The sequence below is a fragment of the Ascaphus truei genome, unplaced genomic scaffold, assembly GCF_040206685.1.
Source record: "Ascaphus truei isolate aAscTru1 unplaced genomic scaffold, aAscTru1.hap1 HAP1_SCAFFOLD_556, whole genome shotgun sequence".
In the NCBI taxonomy this organism is placed as follows: domain Eukaryota; kingdom Metazoa; phylum Chordata; class Amphibia; order Anura; family Ascaphidae; genus Ascaphus; species Ascaphus truei.
Window position 1 is genome coordinate 79878 of NW_027456888.1, and position 23502 is coordinate 103379.

Sequence of the window (23502 nt, forward strand, 5' to 3'; positions counted from 1 at the left end):
TTGTTTGTACATATGTGGTGGACGTGCCCGAAGGTTACAAAGCTATGGAGGGCCACACATGATATGGCACAGACAATCCTTGGTTATACCTTCCCCCTGGACCCCTGGAAGGTACTGTTATGCAGACCAATTGAAAACATGGACAAAATTGACGATAAACTACTGACACACGTATATACAGCCGCCAGATGCGAAATAGCCAAGGCCTGGAAACAGGAACAGCAGCCGGCCATACACGCTATTAAAGCGAGGTTATGGAGGATCTGTCTTATGGAAAAACTGATGGGGATACAAAACAACGCAGTACAGAAACATCTAGAAGTCTGGGAACTGTGGAGAGCTTATATAGGACATAGATATTGTGACATAGTCCAAAGATGTTAGGCAGCTTTCTGCCCCGTTTTAGGTCAGAAAGTGCAGGAATAGTTCAAAATGATCCATTCCACAGCTTCACATTCCACAGCTTCAGGCTGGTGGAAAGAAAATCCAGACCACAGATTACAATGGGTCTAGTTCTCCCTCACCTGCTCTCCTAATCACTAGCACAGGTATTTAGAGCAGAGAGGTTTGCATTTCAGTCTCTCTCCTTAGAGCCTGGAGGCTGGGGGTTTCGCTGCTCCCCTGCATCCAGTTCGGGGTGGATGGCCCTTCAAGTATCACAGTACCAGAGGATTTGCCTGGACACTTGGGACCGAGTTCCCGCCACGAACAGATAAGACAAACAAATACTGCACCGACACACTTTATTCGAGCAAATACCCAGTATGTACCTGGCAGATACCTGGAATGCGCCGCTCCTCACCTCTGACAAGCCCCGTTGTGTTTGCCTTCCCAGCCTGGGTTCATGCCTGGCTGATGGGCGGCTGATCTGTTAAATGATAATGATTAGGATTTAATAGGCTGCAATGCTTCGCGTGTCTACCAGATGGCATAAATTCATGAATTGTAATGCAGTATATATATATATACTGTGCAGTATTGCAGCCAGCGGGAATAAAATGCTTCAATCCCTGGCTGGAAAATAACCCAATGCACTCGGGCAGAAAACAGTCACAAACCTCAATACACCCGGGTATACCCGAATTCGTGGGACTAGCCGAGCTCGAATAAAGTGTGTCGCCAGTGTATGTATTGCTTTTTCTAAAAGACTATGCTGTATCTAGTGACCCTAAATGAGAGGGCATTATTTTAAGCTGGGGAACCAGGTTAGTTGGCCCAGCAGCAGTTAGAGAGGCCGATTCAACATGTGAAGTTAGATCCCTGAATGGGATAGGATTTTGTTTATATAATTTGGTTTTGGTTTCTTGAAATAACAGTGTGGGAAATACTATAACACTGATATGAGTAAACCGCTGAATGTAAATATCTGAGTGCCTCTTGCCTATGTGAAAGCTGCAGTCCCTTACTTGGATGAAAATAAAGCAGGCAGAAGCCTGAGTTAAGCAACGTAATACTTTGCATGATCCTGTTTTTGTATAAATAACCCTAGAATACTGTGTCGGGAAGAACCCAGACAGATGTCAGCGCTACAAAAGAGGGGCGTTTGTAACATATGGTGGAGAATGTGGGTCGACACAAAAAGGTCTGTGGGTTTGCAAATAAATGCGGGGGTTTAAAATGGCCACCCAGCCGAAGTAAAAGTACAGATGCTATGAGTGAAGTCTGTCCCACTGTGTATAACCAGTTGTGCTTCCAGAATACACAGAGAATGTGCGAAGTGTGGTTGCAATAGCACCCTGAACCCAAACAGAAAACCAAAATGTTTTGCTGAAGAAAGTAAAAATTGCAGCTAGCAAGTTGTCCCTGTCGGGTTTCTAAAATGGCCGACGTGAAATGTTTGTTTTGTAACGTACATAACCATGAAAAACAGTATCCCTTCAGGCCATATGATGATGATGATGATGACGACTCGTATGTGGCCCCTGGAAGAGAGCCGTACCCACAGATAAATTTAGTATGCTCGGCCTGTCATGAAGTAGGTCACATGGAAGATGTGTGCCCCCAAATTTTTAAAGACAAACAGCTGCAAAAGCAAGCAACGCCCTGTGAGTGCAAGCAAGATGTGGAAGCTGAAACCAGTGAGTGTGTGCCCAGTACCACTGATATCTGTGGAGCTAGAAAAGCAAAAAGAAAGAAGAAGAAAAAGAAAAGTGTTCCTCAAGTCACAGGGGAAGTGACCGAGCCACTTGAACCTGCGCTGTCAGGACATGCGTCAGAAAGGTGCCGAGATGTGCTGCAGACCGGAGTGACCGGCAGAATTGTCACGGGAACAGTGGCAAAGGAAAAGGAGGAGCAAAGGGAAGCTGAATCCTTGAACCAGGATAAAGAGGCTTTGGTTTCTGCACTCCAAGCTGCCCGCCATGATTATGAAGTCCTGTGGCAGGGATTGGTGAAGGAGCGAGAATGTTGGAAGAAGGAGCGAGAATCTAAAAATAAGGAGCGAGAAGCGAACGCCGAGTTACAGAGGTGTATACTTCCAGCTTTACAGGAGTACGAGGCTTTGAAGAAAACAGAGTCTCTCTTACGGAGTGAGTTAGAAGAGGTGACGACTAGTCTGGAAAAGGCCAACACCATAATTGCCACCATGGATGAAAAACAGATTAAGTCTGACAAATCAATTGCTATCCTAAAACAGAAATACGGGGAAGCTCTACAAGAGGTTCAAGCGCTCAGCACAGAGGTGCAACACTTACGCCTGGAGGGCCACGGTCTGAACACAGGGCTGGGAATATTGAAAGAAACCTGAGAGAATGCCATGAGTAATTTAGAGACTATAAAGAGAGAGAATGTAATTCTGACACAGAAAAATTCAGACTTGACTGACCAGATCAGTGAAGGTGATAAGAAGCTTCAACAAGCAGGAAAAGTGGAGAAGCAATTGATCCAGGAAAAGTAAGAAATGCAGGAAGAGCTACAGAAGCAGATGGCTGAGCGCGAGATACAGTGCGCCGAAAGGGAGGAGGTGTCCGTCCGTCAGGTGGTCTGCCTGACATTGCGCTATGAAAGCGAGATGGCTGATATCCACAAGCAGCTGGACCACACGGCAAATGAGGGGGCCCGGCTGCAGCTGGAGCTGGACAAGACCCGGGAGGAGCACCTGCAGCTGCAGGTCAAGAAGAGAGAAAAGGAAACAGAGTTAAACCTTGCTCTGAAACAGATGACAGACATGGAATCGTGCTCAACTCCAAAGAAGTTCAATTAGCAGCCACACTGAGTGGAAAAAGAAATACAGAAGGACAGCAACAAAGACGCTACCAGGACATGGGAGAAGCTGCCAGAGTGGTTCAGTCGGGCTATCAATCCTACCTCCTAACCAAGCAAGCTGTACGTTCCTATACGTATATCTTCAATGCTGTTGCAATGTTACAATTTGCTATAAAGATGAAGTTGGAGAAAGAGATTCCAAGGCTAAAAGAGACACGGTTACAAAAGGAGACCAGGGAAAGTAAACTCAATGCCCTCACTGATGACAAAGAGGAAGGAGAAAGAATTGACTTTGATTGTGCTGCTGTTATTCCAGAAACAGATAGGCACCCTCCTGAGAATACTGAGAATATACTTCCTGATCTGGGATTCAAAAATCCAGATCCTCAATTTCATGTATGTTGTCCAGATGATTATCAAACTAGTGAACACACCCAGGCCACCACAGAAGATGTTTTAGCCAAGTGGGTGGCAGTTCCTGAAAACACAAACTTGATGAAAAATCCTGATGACATTGTTAATATGGACTACGTTTATACAGAGGCAATTAGGTCTCCAAAACCTGAAGGCCTGGCAATGGACCCAAAAGGGAAATCAAAGATTTCTGATGAGAGGAGACATCTCAGTAAGAAGAGCCTAGAAGGTTCAAAGATTGAAAAGAAAAAGCGACTAAGGTCAACTCTACGCCTGAATAGTTCCAGATCTCGTTACTCTGGACCACAGTGTGGAGCCAAGGAGAATCTGGTCAGAGTGTCTCGTCAGTGGCTGAAGAAACAGTCCAGTCATTTGCAGGTTGCAGCTGTGTTGAAATAAAGTCAGAGGATGTAATGGACTGGAAGTCAAGAAAAAAAAAAAAAAGGAAAAAATGTTTGGGAACTGACCGATTTTTATGTTATACGTGTGGACTATGTCACTTAACTTTGCAAATAAGCTAGTGTAGTTATGCTATATTAGGCCTCTAGAATAAGCATTTTGAAATATTGCAATGTTATTTTTTCTCTTCATTGAAAATGTAGGTAAAACTACAAATTAATATACTGGGTTGATGGCCCCCTTAAGATTACAAGGCTGTAGTTAAAAAAAAAAAAAAAAAATATTGGTAGCTTACAATATAGAAAAAAAAATGCCCTTTTCGGTTGGTAAATATATAATGGGGTTCATATTCTAGAGTAGAAAAACCCAGGGAGGTAATAGAAACTTTCTGGTTTTGTGAGTATATTTAGCATATCCTGGGTTATAAGAATTTGTGCTAGACATTTATTTTTCAAAATAGTTCCCTAATAGAGAGCAACAAAATATGTTTGCCAAGTATAGTCTCTTATGACAAACTATTGTCCATAATTGCCCTGAAAAAAAGTTAATATTCGTGTCATGTGAATGCTTAAAATTGTACTGGGGAGTTAGCTCAAGTATTTCAGGTAGGACGCTCACCCCAGTGAGGTCCATGGCCGCTCACCCCAGTAGGTGTGAGCTGGGGAGGGGGATATGTGACATAGTCCAAAGATGTTAGGCAGCTTTCTGCCCCGTTTTAGGTCATAAAGTGCAGGAATAGTTCAAAATGATCCATTCCACAGCTTCATTTTAACTCAGGCTGGTGGATGGAAAATCCAGACCTCAGATTACAATGGGTCTAGTTCTCCCTCACCTGCTCTCCTAATCACTAGCACAGGTATTTAGAGCAGAGAGGTTTGCTTTTCAGTCTCTCTCATTAGAGCCTGGAGGCTAGGGGTTTCGCTGCTCCCCTGCATCCAGTTCGGGGTGGACGGCCCCTTCAAGTATCACAGTACCAGAGGATTTGCCTGGACACTTGGGACAGTGTTCCCGCCACGAACAGATAAGCCAAACAAAAATGTATTGCTTTTTCTAAAAGACTATACTGTATCTAGTGACCCTAAATGAGAGGGCATTATTTTAAGCTGGGGAACCAGGTTAGTTGGCCCAGCAGCAGTTGGAGAGTCCGATTCAACATGTGTAGTTAGATCCCTGAATGGGATAGGATTTTTTTTTATATAATTTGGTTTTGGTTTCTTGAAATAACAGTGTGGGAAATACTATAACACTGATATGAGTAAACCGCTGAATGTAAATATCTGAGTGCCTCTTGCCTATGTTAAAGCTGCAGTCCCTTACTTGGATGAAAATAAAGCAGGCAGAAGCCTGAGTTAAGCAACGTAATACTTTGCATGATCCTGTTTTTGTATAAATAACCCTAGAAGACTGTGTCAGGAAGAACCCAGACAGACGTCAGCGCTACAAAAGAGGGGTGTTTGTCACAATATATTACTAGGGAAACTCTCCAAATCTGAAAAGCACATAATAGAAGTACCCTAAAAACACATGAGTTAAAGATAGGTGGGGGGAAAAACACATAACTCCTGAGGACAAATTGGTGTGATATGTTTCGTATCGGTCTAAAACAAAGAGGAGGGCCTGGAGGGTATTCAGTACTCAATAGTCCACAAAGGTACGTGTGTTTATATACTGTTATATTAGTAGTACTGTGAGGGTACACCGACAAGTGGAAAATGCCACTCTTTTTTCTTGTCTTTTCCTTTTCCCTCCTCTAGTCTTTTTAAGTTATATAGTTATTTTATACGCTGTCACAACAGTGATGTCATTATTGTCTCTCCACTAAAAGATGTTATATGCCTGATACAAAGATATGTAATTCCAAAGTAACATCCTCCCCTTTTTATGTTCTGTACCCCACTCCCCATTGGTCTTAACAAAAAATGCAAATAAAAAACAAGTTTACAAAACAAAAAAATCAAAAACAAATGAACTCCTTTTGAAGAGTGCACAAGAACTCCCTTTTGAGATTGAATGTGCGTAGACTCCTTTCAAAATTATACAAGTCTTTCATAAAACATTTATAAAAACATTTAGTCTAAAACCGGGGATAATATGCGTATCCCTCAAACCAGAAAAGTGACACACACAAAAACAGGTAAAAATACCCCGCAAATCATATCCCACTGTAGCTGTAGACCTAACATACTTGTCTCATACAGAAGTGTGGCCAAGACGCTCTCTCACGTAAAACTAGGTAGTATGAAGGATGCGCTGACGCAAACTCAGAGCAAGCACCGGGAAGAGGTGAAGGCCCTGAGAGGGGACTTGCAGGATCAAATTGAAGAGCTGCAGACACAAATTTCTGAGTGCTAGATACAGCTCACTGAGAGGGAGGAGGTGTCCGTCCATCAGGTGGCCTACCCGACATTGCACTATGAAACCAAGATGGCTGATATCCACAAGTGGCTGGACCACACGGCCAATGAGAGGGCCTGGTTGCAGCTGGAGCTGGACATGGTCCGGGAGGAGCACCGGCAGCTGCAGGTCAAGAATAGAAAAAAGGAAATAGTTAAACATTGCTCTGAACCAGCTGACAGATGTTGAGTCGCGATTCCACTCCAAAGAAGTTAAAGTCACTGCCGCACTGAGTAGAAAAAGAAATAGAGAAGGACAGCTTCAAGACCTGAGGAAGGACCTGGTGTCTGAGCATACTGGCCGCAAGATGGCTGAGAAACAAAAGCATGACCTTAACGAGGAGCTCGAGGTTCTGAAGAATGAGCGAGATGCTACGTTGGACTCTACTGCTGTCCAGCAGGATGTTCCTCAGATGAAGTTGGAGAAAAAGGCTCCAAGCCCAAGCGTCTGTATCCTACAGAAATTAATGCCCATGAAGACAAGGGACACGGAGACGTTCCAGGAAGCGTGACTGCAATACCTTTGCAGTACTACATTCTACTTTCCACAAGGCATGGAATGGAAAGGCCAAGTTGCGATGGAGTAACACAGAATCCAGTCATACTGCAGTGCCCATGGGACCCAAATTGGATTCCTTGCCAGTAAGGCAGACGCTGTGAAGAGACAGTCGAGATTGGGACTGAAGTGTGTCCACGATCCTAAGATGAGAAAGACCTCATAGATTGTCCATCAACACTCCCAATGGAGTAAGTTAAAGAGTCAAGACAGAAAGGCCCACGCCTATGAATTTGCTGACTGTAATAGAGGCATCATGGGGTGCACTTGGGGTTAATAAGAATCCCGCCCAAGTTGAATTTCTGAAGATAAATGGTGTGAAACCCAACACTGAAGGTACACTGATGGAAAAAGGTGCAAAAGCCATCACCACTAAAGCAGAGTTGCTGTCTTCACATGTGAAGGCCAAACAGTCACTGGCGAGTGAAAGCAGTGAGATAACTGAGGTCAAGGCTCTTCTACAGGGTAAGAGAGACTCTGAGCACAAGAGGAAGAAGACAAAGATGCATCTTCATATATGCAGATCAAGGTCACAGATTGGCATAGGGTCCTGGCAGACAGAGCAGATAGACAGCAGGATGCTCAGAAACCTTTGCAATAGGGGACACAACAAAGGCAGAGCTTCAACCCTAGACTCAGGCCGGCACAAGATAAAGAGGTAGCGAAGGACCAGTCTGCAGGCCCAGAAGGCCTGGCAATTGTCCCGAAGAGAAAAGTTTCAACTGAAAGACTAGGAAAAGATGGAAAGAGAGGACGTCTTTGGTGTGGGTGCACGGTAATTGTGCACTGGTCGCTTACCCCAGTAGAAATGAGCTGGGGAGGAGGATATGTGACAGTCACTGACTCAGTAGGCTGGAATGAAGGATATGTGTATGTGACGGTACGGGGACATATGGCTGCTGTTAATAAAGGTTAAGTCTGCCATTACCCCTACCTGTCAGTAATACATTGGTATTGTTTTATATGCTATGTATATATGTTATGTATATATGTATGTCTTTAGAAAAAAGAAACATACAGCGCAATCACACAGGGATATCTAACCAATTATTACCACATATTGATATAGTAGGGGGTATTTAACCCTTACAATCTACCTGTCCCTGTCTCTGTCTGCTGCCAATTAGGTCTATAGCTCCACAAGCTTGTAAAGGAAAGATACCAGAAGAATGACCTAGGCGCACGGGGAGACAAAAGAGAGAAAAAAACATAGGATAGTATGTCTTAGAAGTTTAACCAATAAATGGTAAGATATGCACTCACAGCGTGTTGAATTAATTCAGGCGTTTAATCCACCCTGGGATCTGGAACGCTATCAGTATATTAGGAACGTCTTTGAATCTGTGTCGTAGGATCCAAGGACACAGATTCAAAGACGTTCCTAATATACTGACAGAGTTCCAGATCCCAGGGTGGATAAAACCCCTGAATTAATTCAACACGCTGTGAGTGCATATCTTACCATTTATTGGTTAAACTTCTAAGACATACTACCCTATGTTTTTTTCTCTCTTTTGTCTCCCCGTGCGCCTAGGTCATTCTTCTGATATATGTATGTCTTTGCTTGGTTCCAGCATCTCAGGATTCAGGGGTTAATATGTTTGCATAGAATTGTTGCAAATGTTATGTTGCAGTTCTAACCACCAATCAGGGCCGGGCAGGTAGGCAGCTCCTGGCTCTGAGTGTTGCAATATTATGCTTTAAGTAGTAAAAAGGTGGGGAGGGAGACCCCTAGCAGACAGGGAGGGAGACCCCTAGCAGACAGGGAGGGAAACCCCTAGCAGACAGGGAGGGAGACCCCTAGCAGACAGGGAGGGAGACCCCTAGCAGACAGGGAGGGAGACCCCTAGCAGACAGGGAGGGATACACTTAGCAGACAGAGCCTGCAGAGAGTTAGAGGTGTTGCTGTGACAGGGAGAAACTGCAGTGTCCAATCCAGTGCTGGTCTCAGGCCTGAAAAAACAGTCCTTTAGGCACTGGGCAAAGAGAGAACAGGGAAATCTCTGCAAGTAGGTCCCTGCGACTAGTTAGGCAGGGTATTCCCCAATTTTTTTTTTTTATATATATTTCCAATTCTGATGAGATTCTGCGCATTTGGAACCTTCTTCCTCAACTACTCAAGTGGCCCAGAACGAACCCATTTGTTATCCGGTGCGGCACCCATCAAGGAAATCCATACATTTGGACTATAACGTATCCTTCTAGCTCACATTTTTTGGGGGGTTTTTTGCACTTGTTTCTTCCCCCATTTTTTATTATTCCCCAGTTCCCCAGTTGGGTATGTGTGATGTTTGTGTGTTTTGTATAGTTGTGGATATTTTTTTCCAATAAATTAATTTTATAAACTCTCGTGTTCTGTCTGGCGATATTGATCCCTGGTATTAGTCCTGGTCTCCCGTGCCAGTGTACCTTCCAGCACTCAACCAGTTAACATACTGCCTGCACCTGCAGCCCAATTAAGCAGAATTCCTGAGAGACTGCAGGTTCAAAAGACACAGGAAGCTGGCAGACTGGGAGCCAGAGAGAGACTGTTTTATCTCGGGAAGGGGACAGAAAAAGTGCTTGCCAGCCAGGAAGCCCCTGGCTGTTGCTCTGGTCCCCCAGCCCTGCGAAGAGCTCTGCTGCTGGGACCAGCTGGGCCCCCAACCCAGAATAAAAGACTGCTATGAGCTGGACACAGCCTGCTCCCGAGAGCCGGCGTTCCTAAAGGATTGAAGGAGCGACACAAAGACCCTGGGATAGGAATCCCCTACAAACAGATAAGCCATAAATAACACTCTGCAATGTTAAAAGTCTGTTTGCTGCTGCAATTTTAGTCAAGATTTTGTTATTGTACTTTGCATGAGGAACACTTGTTTTGGGGGTAGAGAACAAGATTAGCTGGCTGCCTGGTAGATAGAGCTGAAGAAGTTGAGTTAGTTTCCCTAACGGGAATAGGAATTTATTTCATGTTTTATTTTGCCTTAAAGTGACAGTGTTTAAATGTGTGTAGTGCCACTGATGGGGAAATAAACTGCTGAAGGTTGAGGGCTGAGTGCACCTTGTGTATACACGTGTTTCTCTCGCTTTATACAAAACAAACCCTAGAAGACTGTCAGGAAGAGCCTGGGCAAGCGGAAGTGCTACTTAAAGAGGGGCGTTTGTCCCAATGTGTGTATATATATATCCAGTGGTCGACAAATCACCAAAAAATCTAATCGCCACCTAGTACCACACGTGTGCTGCTTGGGCCAATAGGAGCTCGCCACGATGTTAAATCCACTCGCCCGGGGTGTGCAAATGTATAGGTTTGTCGAACACTGTATCTATCTATCTATATCTACATATCATATTGTTCAATAAAATGCAATGTTTTTATGGGGTAGAATCAGTAACACAAGTACAGACTCCTTGTTCCCTTAATAAAAAAATCTTTAAACAATTAAAACATTTACACAGTTTAGCAGAAAGTTGGGTCATCCTATAACTTTTAGAGACTCTGCTACATGGTACATGGTGCGGTAACGGGAACACCCGGTGACTGATATGTGAGCTTCTAACGAGACACGTATTCTATTCATTGTACAAACATTTTTTTAATTATACCTTTACAACTGAAACTATCGATTATATCTACCATCTACCAAAGGATTTGAAAGGATTTCTGTCACTTTAATTGGTGTTTTGCAGCTAGTGAGATTTCCTTTTAAATCGTTATATATTATGATCCACTTTAAATGTATGATCCACTACATCTGCTCTCCGGGCCTTAATGCTGCACATGTTGTGCTAAACCCTTCATTTTTACAATGTACATCTACAGTTTACTTTCATCCTGAACTTTTTGTGATTATGCCAACTTACCTCTCCTGCATGACCTTTTGTAAGACAGTTTGTGTAACAGTTACTTTTTTGTCTCGTCTAGTACAAAGACAATCACCAATAATCCACCCATCCCAGCACTACAAGGTTGCTTTTAGCAGTCCGGATTACCTCCTCAAACATCTGAAGTTCAAATACCCAAAGGAGTATATGGAAAAGATGAGGACAGAACAATCTTGCAACATTCCAATGAATATGACAGAAAATGCATCTTTCAACCCATCAAGGCAATTAATAAACATTGTAACTGCTTCTCATTCCCAAAAATATATATTAGCAGCTGCCACAGGAAAAGATCTTGGAGAAACAGAGAAGAGTCTAACTTGTTTATCAGACCAGAACCTACGGAAGAGGTCACAGACCGGGGAGAGACTGCATGAATGTGGGGAATGTGGGAAGGGATTTAGTAAGTCGTCCAACCTGAAAATACACATGAGGACACACACAGGGGAGAGACCGCATGTATGTGGGGAATGTGGGAAGGGATTTAGTGTCTTATCCGATCTAAGGAAACACAAGAGGACACACACAGGGGAGAGACCGTATGTATGTGGGGAATGTGGGAAGGGATTTAGTCAGTTATCCAACCTGGGCACACACAAGAGGACACACACTGGGGAGACACCTCATGTATGTGGGGAATGTGGGAAGGGATTTAGTGTGTCATCCAGCCTCAACATACACAAGAGGACACACACAGGGGAGAGACCCCATGTATGTGGGGAATGTGGGAAGGGATTTAGTGTCTTATCCGATCTAAGGAAACACGAGAGGACACACACAGGGGAGAGACCATATGTATGTGGGGAATGTGGGAAGGGATTTAGTCAGTTATCCAACCTGGACACACACAAGAGGACACACACAGGGGAGAGACCGCATGTATGTGGGGAATGTGGGAAGGGATTTAGTGTCTTATACGATCTAAGGAAACACAAGAGGACACACACAGGAGAGAGACCGCATGTATGTGGGGAATGTGGGAAGGGATTTAGTCAGTTATCCCACCTGAACACACATATGATGACGCACACAGGGGAGAGACCGCATATATGTGGGGAATGTGGGAAGGGATTTAGTCAGTCATCCAGCCTGGACATACACAAGAGGAGACACACAGGGGAGAGACCGCATGTATGTGGGGAATGTGGGAAGGGATTTATTCAGTCATACAACCTGAAAACACACATACGGACACACACAGGGGAGAGACCGCATGTATGTGTGGAATGTGGGAAGGGATTTATTGTGTCATCCAGCCTGAACACACACATGAGGACACACACAGGGGAGAGACCACTTGTATGTGGTGAATGTGGGAAGGGATTTAGTCAGATATCCAACCTGGACACACACATGAGGACACACACAGGGGAGAGACCGTATGTATGTGGTGAATGTGGGAAGGGATTTAGTCAGTTATCCAACCTGGGCACACACAAGAGGACACACACAGGGGAGAGACCGCATGTATGTGGGGAATGTGGGAAGGGATTTAGTGTCTTATCCAATCTAAGGAAACACAAGAGGACACACATGTCAGGAATCGGCGTTCTCCTCGCTTCCCACACAGAGCACTCCCTCTCCGCAGGGAGCCCCTGGACACACAAAACAATCCTGCCTTACCGGCCTCCACGGCTCCTCGCCCCTGCTGCCGTCGTGGGATCACTCCCCTCGGTGATTCCTCTGCTCAGCGCCGGGCGCGCCCACGCCCTCCTGCACGCACACCTACACGCACGCCAGCCCCAGATGTTATGTGCATGCATTCCCAGCTTACAGAGCACACGCCTAACAGAGCACTTTTAACCACTGCTCCTGCAGTGAGGCGTCGCCCCCAAGCATCACACAGTTCCATGCAAATCAAGGATTACACTCAGCTGGGCTGTAACACCTCCCTCCTATCAGGGAGGACTCCTTGCAGTCCTCCAGGCCTGCCCCCTTTTCCCATTGCTACACGTACAGAAAACCCGCACTGCTGATATTAACCTGTGAGGTGCTGACTGGATGGAGACGTGATAATATCGATGAAAGAAAAAGAACCCAGTCTTATAGCACTCGTACACAACAATTGTATAATGATAAGTTTAAAATACTTTATTTATAACTATGAATAAAAAATAGGGTGTTAAAATATGATTAAATAATATGTAGAACAGCACGTGACTGTATCCTTTTGTAACCCACCCTTGTATAGGTGGGTAGATGTAGTATGATCCCTGATTGGTACTAGGGATCAAACGCTATTAATTATAGCGACCTAAAATATAGGAGAGGAGCCAAAGAATACCCACTGAAAAGAGACTGTCTCTATTAGAGTGTATCTAAGCGTAAATGCGCTCTAGAGGGATACACTCATGGTAATGTGGCATATATTCCGCTCTGATCCAATAGAGAAATATGCCACCTCCAAAACCTGGTTGGCCAAGAAACCAGGCTCATATCGTTGTCACGGCTGCACAAATTGCCAGTTCATGCAATTGGGCCCCAGTTACAATCATCCCCACAGTGGCATTCCTATCAAAATTCAACAGGCACTTAATTGCGATTCTAAATTCGTTGTATATTACATCAGATGCCCTTGTGGACTCCTGTATATTGGTAAAACTGTGAGGATGTTGAAAGAGCGGATGGCCATGCACCGCACTACAATTAGGAAAGCCCTAGTGAGTGGTGGTGATGACATGGACCTTAAATGTCTCCCCGTCGCGAGACACTTTAAAGAACATAGACATTCTTTGGCAACGCTTAGATGCATGCCTATCCTTCAGGTCCCTGTTCCTACGCGTGGTGGGTTCAGGGGCAAGATCTTGCTACAACAGGAGGCCAGACTCATTTATGAACTGCGTACCTTGGCACCAGTAGGACTGAACGAAGAGTTAAAACTGAGCTGTTTTTTTGTAAATTGTTTATTATACCTTGCATATTGAATATTACTTGCTTTGATGTTTGATCATGTTTTTTTTTATTTAATTTTTTGTGTGTGGTCACTTTCCTTCCATAGCTTCACTTCCCTTGCACATTGTCACTCCCATGGCTTCTTTATTGTCATTATTTATTATGTTTGGTGCAGCTGGGGCTCCTGGTACCTTTATTACTGTATCTAGTGGCTTTATTTAATATTAGTTTAGCCACAGGCTTCTGTGTATGTATGACTGCCTTGTGTTGGTGCCGTGGGTGCAGCGTCGCCCTTTCAAACAGTGTTTACTACTGCGCCTGCGCGGACTGTGTGCTGGCGTCCTAGGTTGCCAGGGTTACTCCATACGGGTTCTGTGTGCTTTGACAGTGCGCAATGTTGTTTCCCATTGGCTCCCCGGCTCACCCTTTGCCCTATGACGCGCAGGCTGGTCAGGTGACGCGCTGCAGCTCCCGACACCGGTCGCAAGTTGCGGACATCAGAGCAGGCAGCCCTGATCACGAGAGGGATCCCCCTGCTCGTGGATTTAGGACGTTAGTTGCGGACGTCAGAGCTGGCTGCCCTTGATCACGTGATTGATTTCCCCTGCTCGTGGATCCAGATGGCTCCTTCCTGGTCCAGGTATTGGTTGCTTATGTGTGGTGCTCAGCTGCCTAACAGGTGTCTAATGACAGGTTGTTGGTGATTGGTTAAGTTTTAACTGTTTGCACTTGGGGTGTGGGTATATAAGTATGGTCACTGTTAGTTTGGTGTTTGCACGGCCCTGAGGAAGGTCTCCCTGTGAGACCGAAACGTTGGCTTTCGTGTATCTGTTTACTTCAATACAGATTATTTTGGATTACTCCTTGCTGGTTGCTGTCTCTTTACTGGTCTTTGGGCTGGTTCAAATGCTATGTGGATTCCTATGGGACTAGCAACTGCCTTTTGGCTTACATTAGAGTGCTGACTGCTTGTTTTGTATATATATATATATATATATATATATATAGTGTTCGACAAATCACCCAAAAATCTACTCGCCCAACCAAAAAATCTACTCGCCACCTTGTCCCGCCCCAACCCTGCCCCTAGTCCCGCCCCCATCCCCGCCCCTAGTCCGCCCCTAGTCCCGCCCCCAACACCGCTTTAAAATAAAATATATAAATAAAATACATTTAATAAATTCCTAGTCAGAACAACATTCGTTTTTGACAAATGTATTTATTGTATTACATTATACTACAATTAGTCCTTGTTACATGTGTGTGTGTAAATGTCGGATCTAGAATTAAAAGCCAGGTGTGAATTACTAGTTTCCAGAACCCCTTAACCAGTGTCTGGATGCCCCCGCTTCACAATATCTAAAGCAGCAATCCCACCTGGGATCTTACCTGATCCGCAGTCCCTCAATGTCCAGGTACGCTCATTCTCGCAATGTTATACATTGGGGAGGTGTTCCCTACCTGTCTTCTGGGTTAGGGGGGGTTCCGATGTCTTCCGTGTGAAGCTTGAGCCAGATCTGGAAGAAAGCAGTATAGGGTAGTTAAGATTTTGGTGTAGTATAGGGCAGTTAAGATATATAGGGTAAATAAGAGATCCAGATCCAGAGTGTGAGTGACAGAGAGAGAGAGTGTGGGGGAGAGAAAGAGAGAGTGTAGGGGAGAGAGAGAGAGTGTAGGGGAGAGAGAGAGAGTGTGGGGAGAGAGAGTGGGGAGAGAGAGAGAGTGTAGGGGAGAGAGAGAGTGTGGGGGAGAGAGAGTGTAGGGGAGAGAGAGAGTGTGGGGGAGAGAGAGAGTGTGGGGTAGAGAGAGTGGGGAGAGAGAGAGAGTGGGGGAGAGAGAGAGAGAGAGAGAGTGTGTGGGAGAGAGTGTGGGGGAGAGGGAGAGAGAGTGTGGGGGAGAGAGAGAGAGTGTTGGGGAGAGAGAGAGAGTGTGGGGGGAGAGAGAGAGATTGTGGGGGAGAGAGAGAGAGAGAGTGGGGGAGGGAGAGAGAGAGAGAGAGAGAGAGAGAGTGGAGAGAGAGAGTGTGGAGAGAGAGAGAGTGTGTGGGGAGAGAGAGAGAGTGTGGGGAGAGAGAGTGGGGGAGAGAGAGAGAGAGTGGGGGAGAGAGAGAGAGAGAGTAGGAGAGAGGGAGAGAGAGTGTGGGGGAGAGAGAGAGTGGGGAGAGAGAGAGTGTGGGGGAGAGAGAGAGTGTGGGGGAGAAAGGGAGAGAGAGTGTGGGGGGAGAAAGAGAGTGTGTGGGGGGAGAGAGAGAGTGTGGGGGAGAGGGAGAGAGAGTGTGGGGGAGAGAGAGTGTGGGGGAGAGAGGGAGAGAGAGAGTGGGGGAGAGAGAGAGAGTGTGGGGGAGAGAAAGAGAGAGTGTGGGGGAGAGAAAGAGAATGTGGGGGAGAGAGAGTGTGGGGGAGAGAGGGAGAGAGAGAGTTTGGGGGAGAGAGAGTGTGGGGGGAGAGAGTGTGGGTGGAGAGAGAGTGTGGGGGGAGAGAGAGTGTGGGGGAGACAGAGGAGAGAAACGGTGGGTGACACACACAGAGGGTGGGTGATACACAGAGAGAGAGGCTGGGTGAGTGACTGGCTGGGTGAGTGGTTTGCTGGGTGAGTGGCTGGGTGGGGCAGGGGTGACTGGGTGGGTGGGTGACTGACACTGACGGGGTGGGGGGGTGACTGACACTGACTGGGGGTGGGGGGGTGACTGACACTGACTGGGGGTGGGGGGGTGACCGACACTGACTGGGAGTGGGGGGGTGACTGACACTGACTGGGGGTGGGCGGGTGACTGACACTGACTGGGGGTGGGGGGGTGACTGACACTGACTGGGGGTGGGGGGGTGACTGACACTGACTGGGGGTGGGGGGTGACTGACACTGACTGGGGGTGGGGGTGACTGACACTGACTGGGGGTGGGGGTGACTGACACTGACTGGGGGTGGGAGGTGACTAACACTGACTGGGGGTGGGGGTGACAGACACTGACTGGGGGGTGACTGACATGGGGGGTGACTGACTGGGGGGGTGACTGACTGGGGGGGATTACTGACTGGGGGGGGTTACTGATTGGGGGGGAGGTTACTGATTGGGGGGATACCTCTGGTGTCACACACATACACATACTCCCATACATTCATTCACACACACACACACACACACACACATTCTCCCACACACACACAGATACACATTCTCACACACACAGGGGAGGAAAGGCCGCGACCAGCACCACGCTCCTCCCCCACCCACCCGCGCCCATCTCCACGCTCCTCCCCCACCCACCCGCGCCCATCTCCCGCTCGTGTGGGGGGCAGGCCGACATCCCCCCCCCCCAATCAGCAGGTTTGGTGGGAGGCACGTTGCGAGGTATCCCCCACCGAGCGCCCCAGGGGACAGTCAGCCCCACCGTGGCCGCCACTGCCCTGCTCCCCTCGCCGGCATGTCACAGTGCACGGCCAAGCTGCAGGCTGCTTCTCCTCCCCCAGCCCGCGGCGGCATGAATCTCGTGGGGGGGGGGGGGGGCCAGGCCGACATCCCCCCACCTCATGCGGCGGCTGCGCCATCATGAAGGTAGCTGGCGCATGGGAGGCATGTGGTGAGGGCCGAGCCCCCCCCCCCCCCCGCAAGCAAGATATCTACATTAGCGATAAATGGTAACCCAGTAATAAATACATCAACAATATTAAAATACATTAATAACCCCCCTTCATTACCTTAGTTGCTAACCGCTAAGTTAATGAAGGGAATTGGTGGATGTACCATGTGATGAATGCCCCTTTTTGGGTGCTCGAATGTCACCTTAAATAGAGGGAACTGCATTTTTTTTTTTTTTTGGAACCACATTCCTTTTTTGAAAAAAAATTAAATATGTAGATGTATGTGTGGGTAAAATAATACAAGTAAATAATTAGAGTTCAGAATATGAAATTAGTTTTATTGCATTTGAATGCACAAAGAGACCGCTACAGGTAGCTGATCTGTCTTAGTCCGAGCTCAGGTGGCTGTTACGGATGCGAGCTTCCATGCGCACCTCCCCCACGTGCTCCTGCAACCCGGCAATCTGTGCCCAGGCTGCAGGAGTTGGATCGCGGCGTGCGGGACGAATGTGTCACGGAGCTGGTTCACTGAACCAGCTCACGCGACACGACTGCCGTCCCAAATATCAAATTGGGTTGTTACGGGCAAATGTCGCAGCGACAACGCTGCACTTTGCCGCCGGTGGAGTGTTCAGTTTGAACACTCCCACCGAACAACCCAAATTTGTGACGGACGCACGCACATGTAGCGCAGAAGCCACCCTGAACTCGGCCGTATAACTAAAAAACATATTTTCTATTACATTTGTCCCTCCCCTAAGGGGTGGGCTTACTAAGTGGAGAAATACAGGTTTTTTTTATACAATTAGTCTAAAAACACTTGTGCAAGCTAAAAAAAAACCTTATCTTATACAGGCTGACCTTTCCTCTATATATTTCTGTCTCTATTTGGGGGAATGTGGTTTCCTGAGTAGACAGCAAACATCAAAACACCATCTGGCCTTGGGTGTCAACATACTAGAACAGGGGAATGGTTCTTATTTCAACAGACAATTTGCAATAGTTTATTCTGAAAATTAGTGGGGGTTGGTCTTTGCCGAGAGCGAAAAACAGCATTCAGTTCTTGCATGCAGCAAATATTTCATTCAGCTTCATACAGACAAAATGGAGGCTCATTCTCAAGATGGTGGCATCTTGCATTCACCCTATACCACTCCTCATTTGACCAATAGTGCAGGTATATTACTATATATATATATATTTGTGTGGTGGTCTATTGTGCCCCTGTATGCAGGAGGGAGAAGACGCATCCCTATCTCACGCACCGCGACCGGTACTTGTGACGTCAACAGCGGAGAAGCGCAAAGATCTCGCGAGACCGGAGTGCAATCACATGACATGGAAGTGCTGAGAGTGTATCGGGACGCATGCTCAAGGATAAGCAAGTGTCGTGAGTGCATAGAAACGCTGGTGCAGAGTTAACCACGAGTGTGAGATACTCAGAATTCACTCAACTGCCTTTTATAAACTCACAGAATGTGAGTGTATTATTTTTACTAATCATGGTATTTTAACCTTTTTTATTATTAAAACGGAGTTACACTATATTTGTGTCCCTCACTTTCCTTTACATGTGTATGATTAAAATGGAGGACATCTACCTATAAACGAACCGGTGGGGAAACTACAGCGGATTTGTGTGAAGTGTTTGACGTACCAACGTTTCAGATCCCAAGGTGGATAAAAGGCATTAAATTGTCTAACCGACTGTGAGTGCATATCTTACCATTTTATAGGTTCTAAGAGTCATTACATAATACCCTATGTTTCCCCCCCCCCCCCCCCCTTTTGAGCCTAGGTCGTTCGTGTGTGTGTGTGTGTGTGTGTGTGTGTGTGTGTGTGTATACACAAAAATCAAAAATAAATCAGCGCTAGGATTAACAAAATGTGTGAATTTATGATAAAAAATGTGCAAATGTGAATATACTGTAAATAATATAGTGCAAAACAAGTAGTGAAGGAGGGTACTGTACCTATAGGATGCAGCTCTAATTAGGATATGCCTATCCAGTACGGATTAGAAAAGAAAAAAGCGCAATCCCATATAGCAATTGAAAAAATATCTGGAAAATTTATTGTAAAACAACAAAAGCTTGGTTGCTAGACATAAACATTAAAAAACACACAGACAATCAAGGTAAAATGATAAACACAAAATAGGGGGGTATTCCAAGACAAAAGTAAAATGGTATAATACCAAGTTAATGTTCAATAGACCTATTGTGGAGGAGTGATGAGTGATGCAGATGATAGATCAATTTGCTATTGGTCTATGCTATAAGTGATGAGAGTAAAGTAGCTGTGTGTATTTAGTTTTGAAGTGCCCGTAGCTTGGCTGATAAATTTCCTCTGTATGGAAAGATTGCTGAAAGGTAACAGGCAAGGGCAGATGTAGGGAATAAAGGAACGATCTCACCAGATTGTGTAACCACGATGAACCCCAAGGGTCCCTGCGTCCCTCCGTCAGCTGCACCAGCGAAAGCACGCTGTAAGGTGACCACGTGATGCTGATCCGGGTAACACTGGAGACGGTCTTCTGCTTCATCTATCTCCCAGCCTGCCACAGATCTGAGTTTTCAAAGTTGCACAGTGCAATGTGTGATCTCCGTTGTAGACGGAGAATGTGAAACTCAGCCGCAACAAACACAAAGTAGCGCAGTAGCACAGAAGTGCCAAAGGGTTTACCTCTTACAGAGGTAAAAGGAAGGGTTCACAGTGTAGTGTAAGACCTGCATTAATTTGGTTATACCTTGGCGTTGGTATGCAGGCTTATGACGCTTTGGCCAAAGGGTTAACTAAATAACCAAGTATTTAATATTATTATTGAAGTATTTAACTTTATACTTTTTACCATATATGTTTTGTCAATGGGATGTAGCATTGGGCACCCCCTGTCTCTTGTTATATACAATTGCCACGCTCAGTAGCTCTATTGTTGACATAAATATATATTCATGATGTGGTGGGTGTGGGAGTTTGAGCTAGCTGGGAATGTTTTTTAATATATATAACTATATATTTATTTTTTATTTATTTTTATTTATAAAAATGTTTAACCAGGAAGTAATACATTGACAGTTACCTCTCGTTTCCAAGTATGTCATGGGCACAAAGTTATAAAAAATACATGGTTACATTAAAAGAACAGGGGTTATACAGTCAAATCACGTACAGATAGAGTTGGAAAAATGGGAACGGGATAAAAGGCTTGTGAGTTTCAGATTGAAATAGAGCAGCTTTAACATCACCAGACATCAGCAAACGGCTCACACCCTTTGGCTGTGCCAAAGGCTGTGCGCCTTTGACACAACGCAGATGCACTGGGGTGGGTGGCTGAGATGCAATGCAGCTGTGAACAAAAGCTCTTTGTGTCCTCATTAACATTCCAGTGGGTGGGGTTGAAGTTCCACAAAGAACAAGCAAATGTTAACCCTTAGCACGCTGGTCCTTTGCAGAGGGGTGGCGCTCTTGTGGAGCCCCATCAGGCTGTGCACCTTTGGGGCAACGCAGATGCACACTGGGGTGGGTGGCTGAGATGCACACCCCGGTGTATTACCACAAATAGAATTTATTAATAAAATAAAGGGGTAAATGCCCACTTACAAAAATTAGAAAATGATTTCATATAAAGGTATCTTTAGACGGTGTTATTGTATATAGTTACCGTCATCTGGGGAATCACCCAGTGATCAACTGTTGGTCTGCTGATTGCTCCGAAAGTACCTCCTGCTCTGTGGATGGCTATTACAAGCACCTCCTGCTCTGTGGGTTGCTAGTCAAGCTTCCTGAAGTCCTCCGACATCAACAGTCACATCAGCATCAGCTGACTTCCTCAGGATCCTGATTAATGAACAGTGTGATTTTATAGAAAAATACCAACTGAATCTCACTGCTCAGCAGCGGAAAATAATTGGCAGGACCAACAGCTGATCACCGGGTGATTCCCCAATTGACGGGGACTACATGCAGTAACACAGTCTAAAGATACATTTATATGAGTTCATTTTCCAATTTTTTGTAAGTACACATACACACATATATTATTATATATATATAATAATATATGTGTGTATGTGTACTTACAAAAAATTGGAAAATGAACTCATATAAATGTATCTTTATACATACATACATACTGTACACACACACACACACACACACACACTTGAGCACATTGACAGGTCTGCAACCCTACCTTTCACCATTATTACCTAGTATACAGTGCTTCCACTGCGTCAAGGGATTCTGGGAAATGTCATATAAATGAGCACTCAACTTTTGCCTGGAATCCATTTTTATATGGAACCCTTATACGCCAAGGCTCACTGTTCATACAGCTTTTAAGCACAGCATACGATTAGATGCAAAGCCAGTAAAACCACTCTCAGACAGCTGTTTCGACCTTTTGAGTCTCATCAGTGTGGGGCTGGTTGTACAAGGAACAGGGAACGTAAAACATGTAATATATTAAAAGCACTTTTACTCCGGTTAACAGTATGTCCCCCCCCATACTTACTATCGACTTACTATCTATCAAAGGATTTGAAAAGATTTCTGCCACTTTAATTGGTGTTTTGCAGCTAGTTAGATTTCCTTTTAAATTGGTAAATATTATGATCCACTTTAAATGTATGATCCGCTACATCTACTCTCCCAACCCTAATGCTGCATGTTGTGCTAAACCCTTCATTTTTACCATGTACATCTACAGTTTACTTTTAGCCTGAACTTTTTGTGATATGCCAACTTACCTCTCCTTCATGGCCTTTTGTAAGACAGTTTGTGTAACAGTGACTTTTTTGTCTCGTCTAGTACAAAGCCAAGCACCAATAATCCACCCATGCCAGCACTGCAAGGTTACTTTTAACAGTCAGGATTACCTCCTCAAACATCTGTTCAAACACCCAAATGAGAATATGAAAATGATGAGGACAGAACAATCTTATAGTGAAAAGAGTGATTTTTTACATTTTAGGACATCATGTTTAATAGGTGAGCAGTTCTTTCAAACATCTATGTGGACAGAACAATCTTGCAATATTCCAATGAATATTACAGAAATGCATCTTTCAACCAGTCAAGTCACTTAATAAACAATGTAACTGCTTCTCATTCCAAAACATATATGTTATCAGACCAGAACCTACAGAAGAGGACACAGACCGGGGAGAGACCACATGTATGTGGAGAATGTGGGAATGGATTTAGTCGGTTATCTAGCCTGAGCACACACAAGAGGACACACACAGGGAAGAGACCGCATGTATGTGGGGAATGTGGAAAGGGATTTAGTGTGTTATCCCGCCTGAACACACACAAGAGGTCACACACAGGGGAGAGACCACATGTATGTGGGGAATGTTGGAAGGGATTTAATGACTTATCCAACCTGATCAGACATAATAGGACACACAGGGGAGAGACCGCATGTATGTGGGGACTGTGGGAAGGGATTTAGTGCCCTATCCAGCCTGATCAGACACAATAGGACACACACAGGAGAGATACCCCATTCATGTATGGAATGTGGGAAGGCATTTAGTCAGTTATTCAGCCTGAACATACACAAGAGGACACACACAGGGGAGAGACCGCATGTATGTGGGGAATGTTGGAAGGGATTTATTTGGGTATCCAGCCTGAACACACACATGAGGACACACACAGCGGAGAGACCGCATGTATGTGCGGAATGTGGGAAAGGATTTAGGGATTTATCCAGCCTGAGGAAACACAAGGGAGATATCTTTCCCTAAAGCCAGACATGATTATGGATAACCAGCGACTAAGACGCTCACATATAAGTGCACACATGTATCTGTGTTACGCTAAATCACAATGAAAAGTGATTTTGGTTTATGGTGCATAAAACGAGCATTTTAAAAGGGTAAAAAAATTATAACTTTTTAATGTAGGTTATTTGTATAATTCTTATTGTAGTTTTATTTAAACAAAAATGTTCTTAATAATGTTTTATATTTCCATGCTTTTGATTCTAATAAAATGTGGGTTCCCCATTATGCTGAAGCTGTCTGTAGTCTCACTTAGCTGTGAATTGGAATCGTTTTGCCGCGACCAAGTGGCCGCAGGCATTAGGCCGCAGACAGACTGTCCACCACCAGCCGCTTCTAATGTAAGTGTTATTACTGTTTTTGGTATGGGGTTCATTTAAGGGGGTTTAGGGTAAGGGCTTGGGGTAGG

At 45.2% G+C, this 23502-nt stretch overlaps 1 protein-coding gene across 1 annotated transcript in view; it reads left to right on the forward strand.

The window, feature by feature from the left end:
* Positions 1-23260, forward strand: part of LOC142485322 (uncharacterized) — a 58618-nt gene extending 35358 nt beyond the window's left edge. Inside the window, 3 exon segments of the mRNA XM_075584371.1 lie at positions 10871-12363; positions 22547-22707; positions 22709-23260. Of these exon segments, the coding sequence (XP_075440486.1) occupies positions 10978-12363; positions 22547-22707; positions 22709-23057 (1896 nt within the window). The 5' untranslated portion in view covers positions 10871-10977 and the 3' untranslated portion in view covers positions 23058-23260.
* Positions 23261-23502: the final 242 nt, after the last annotated feature.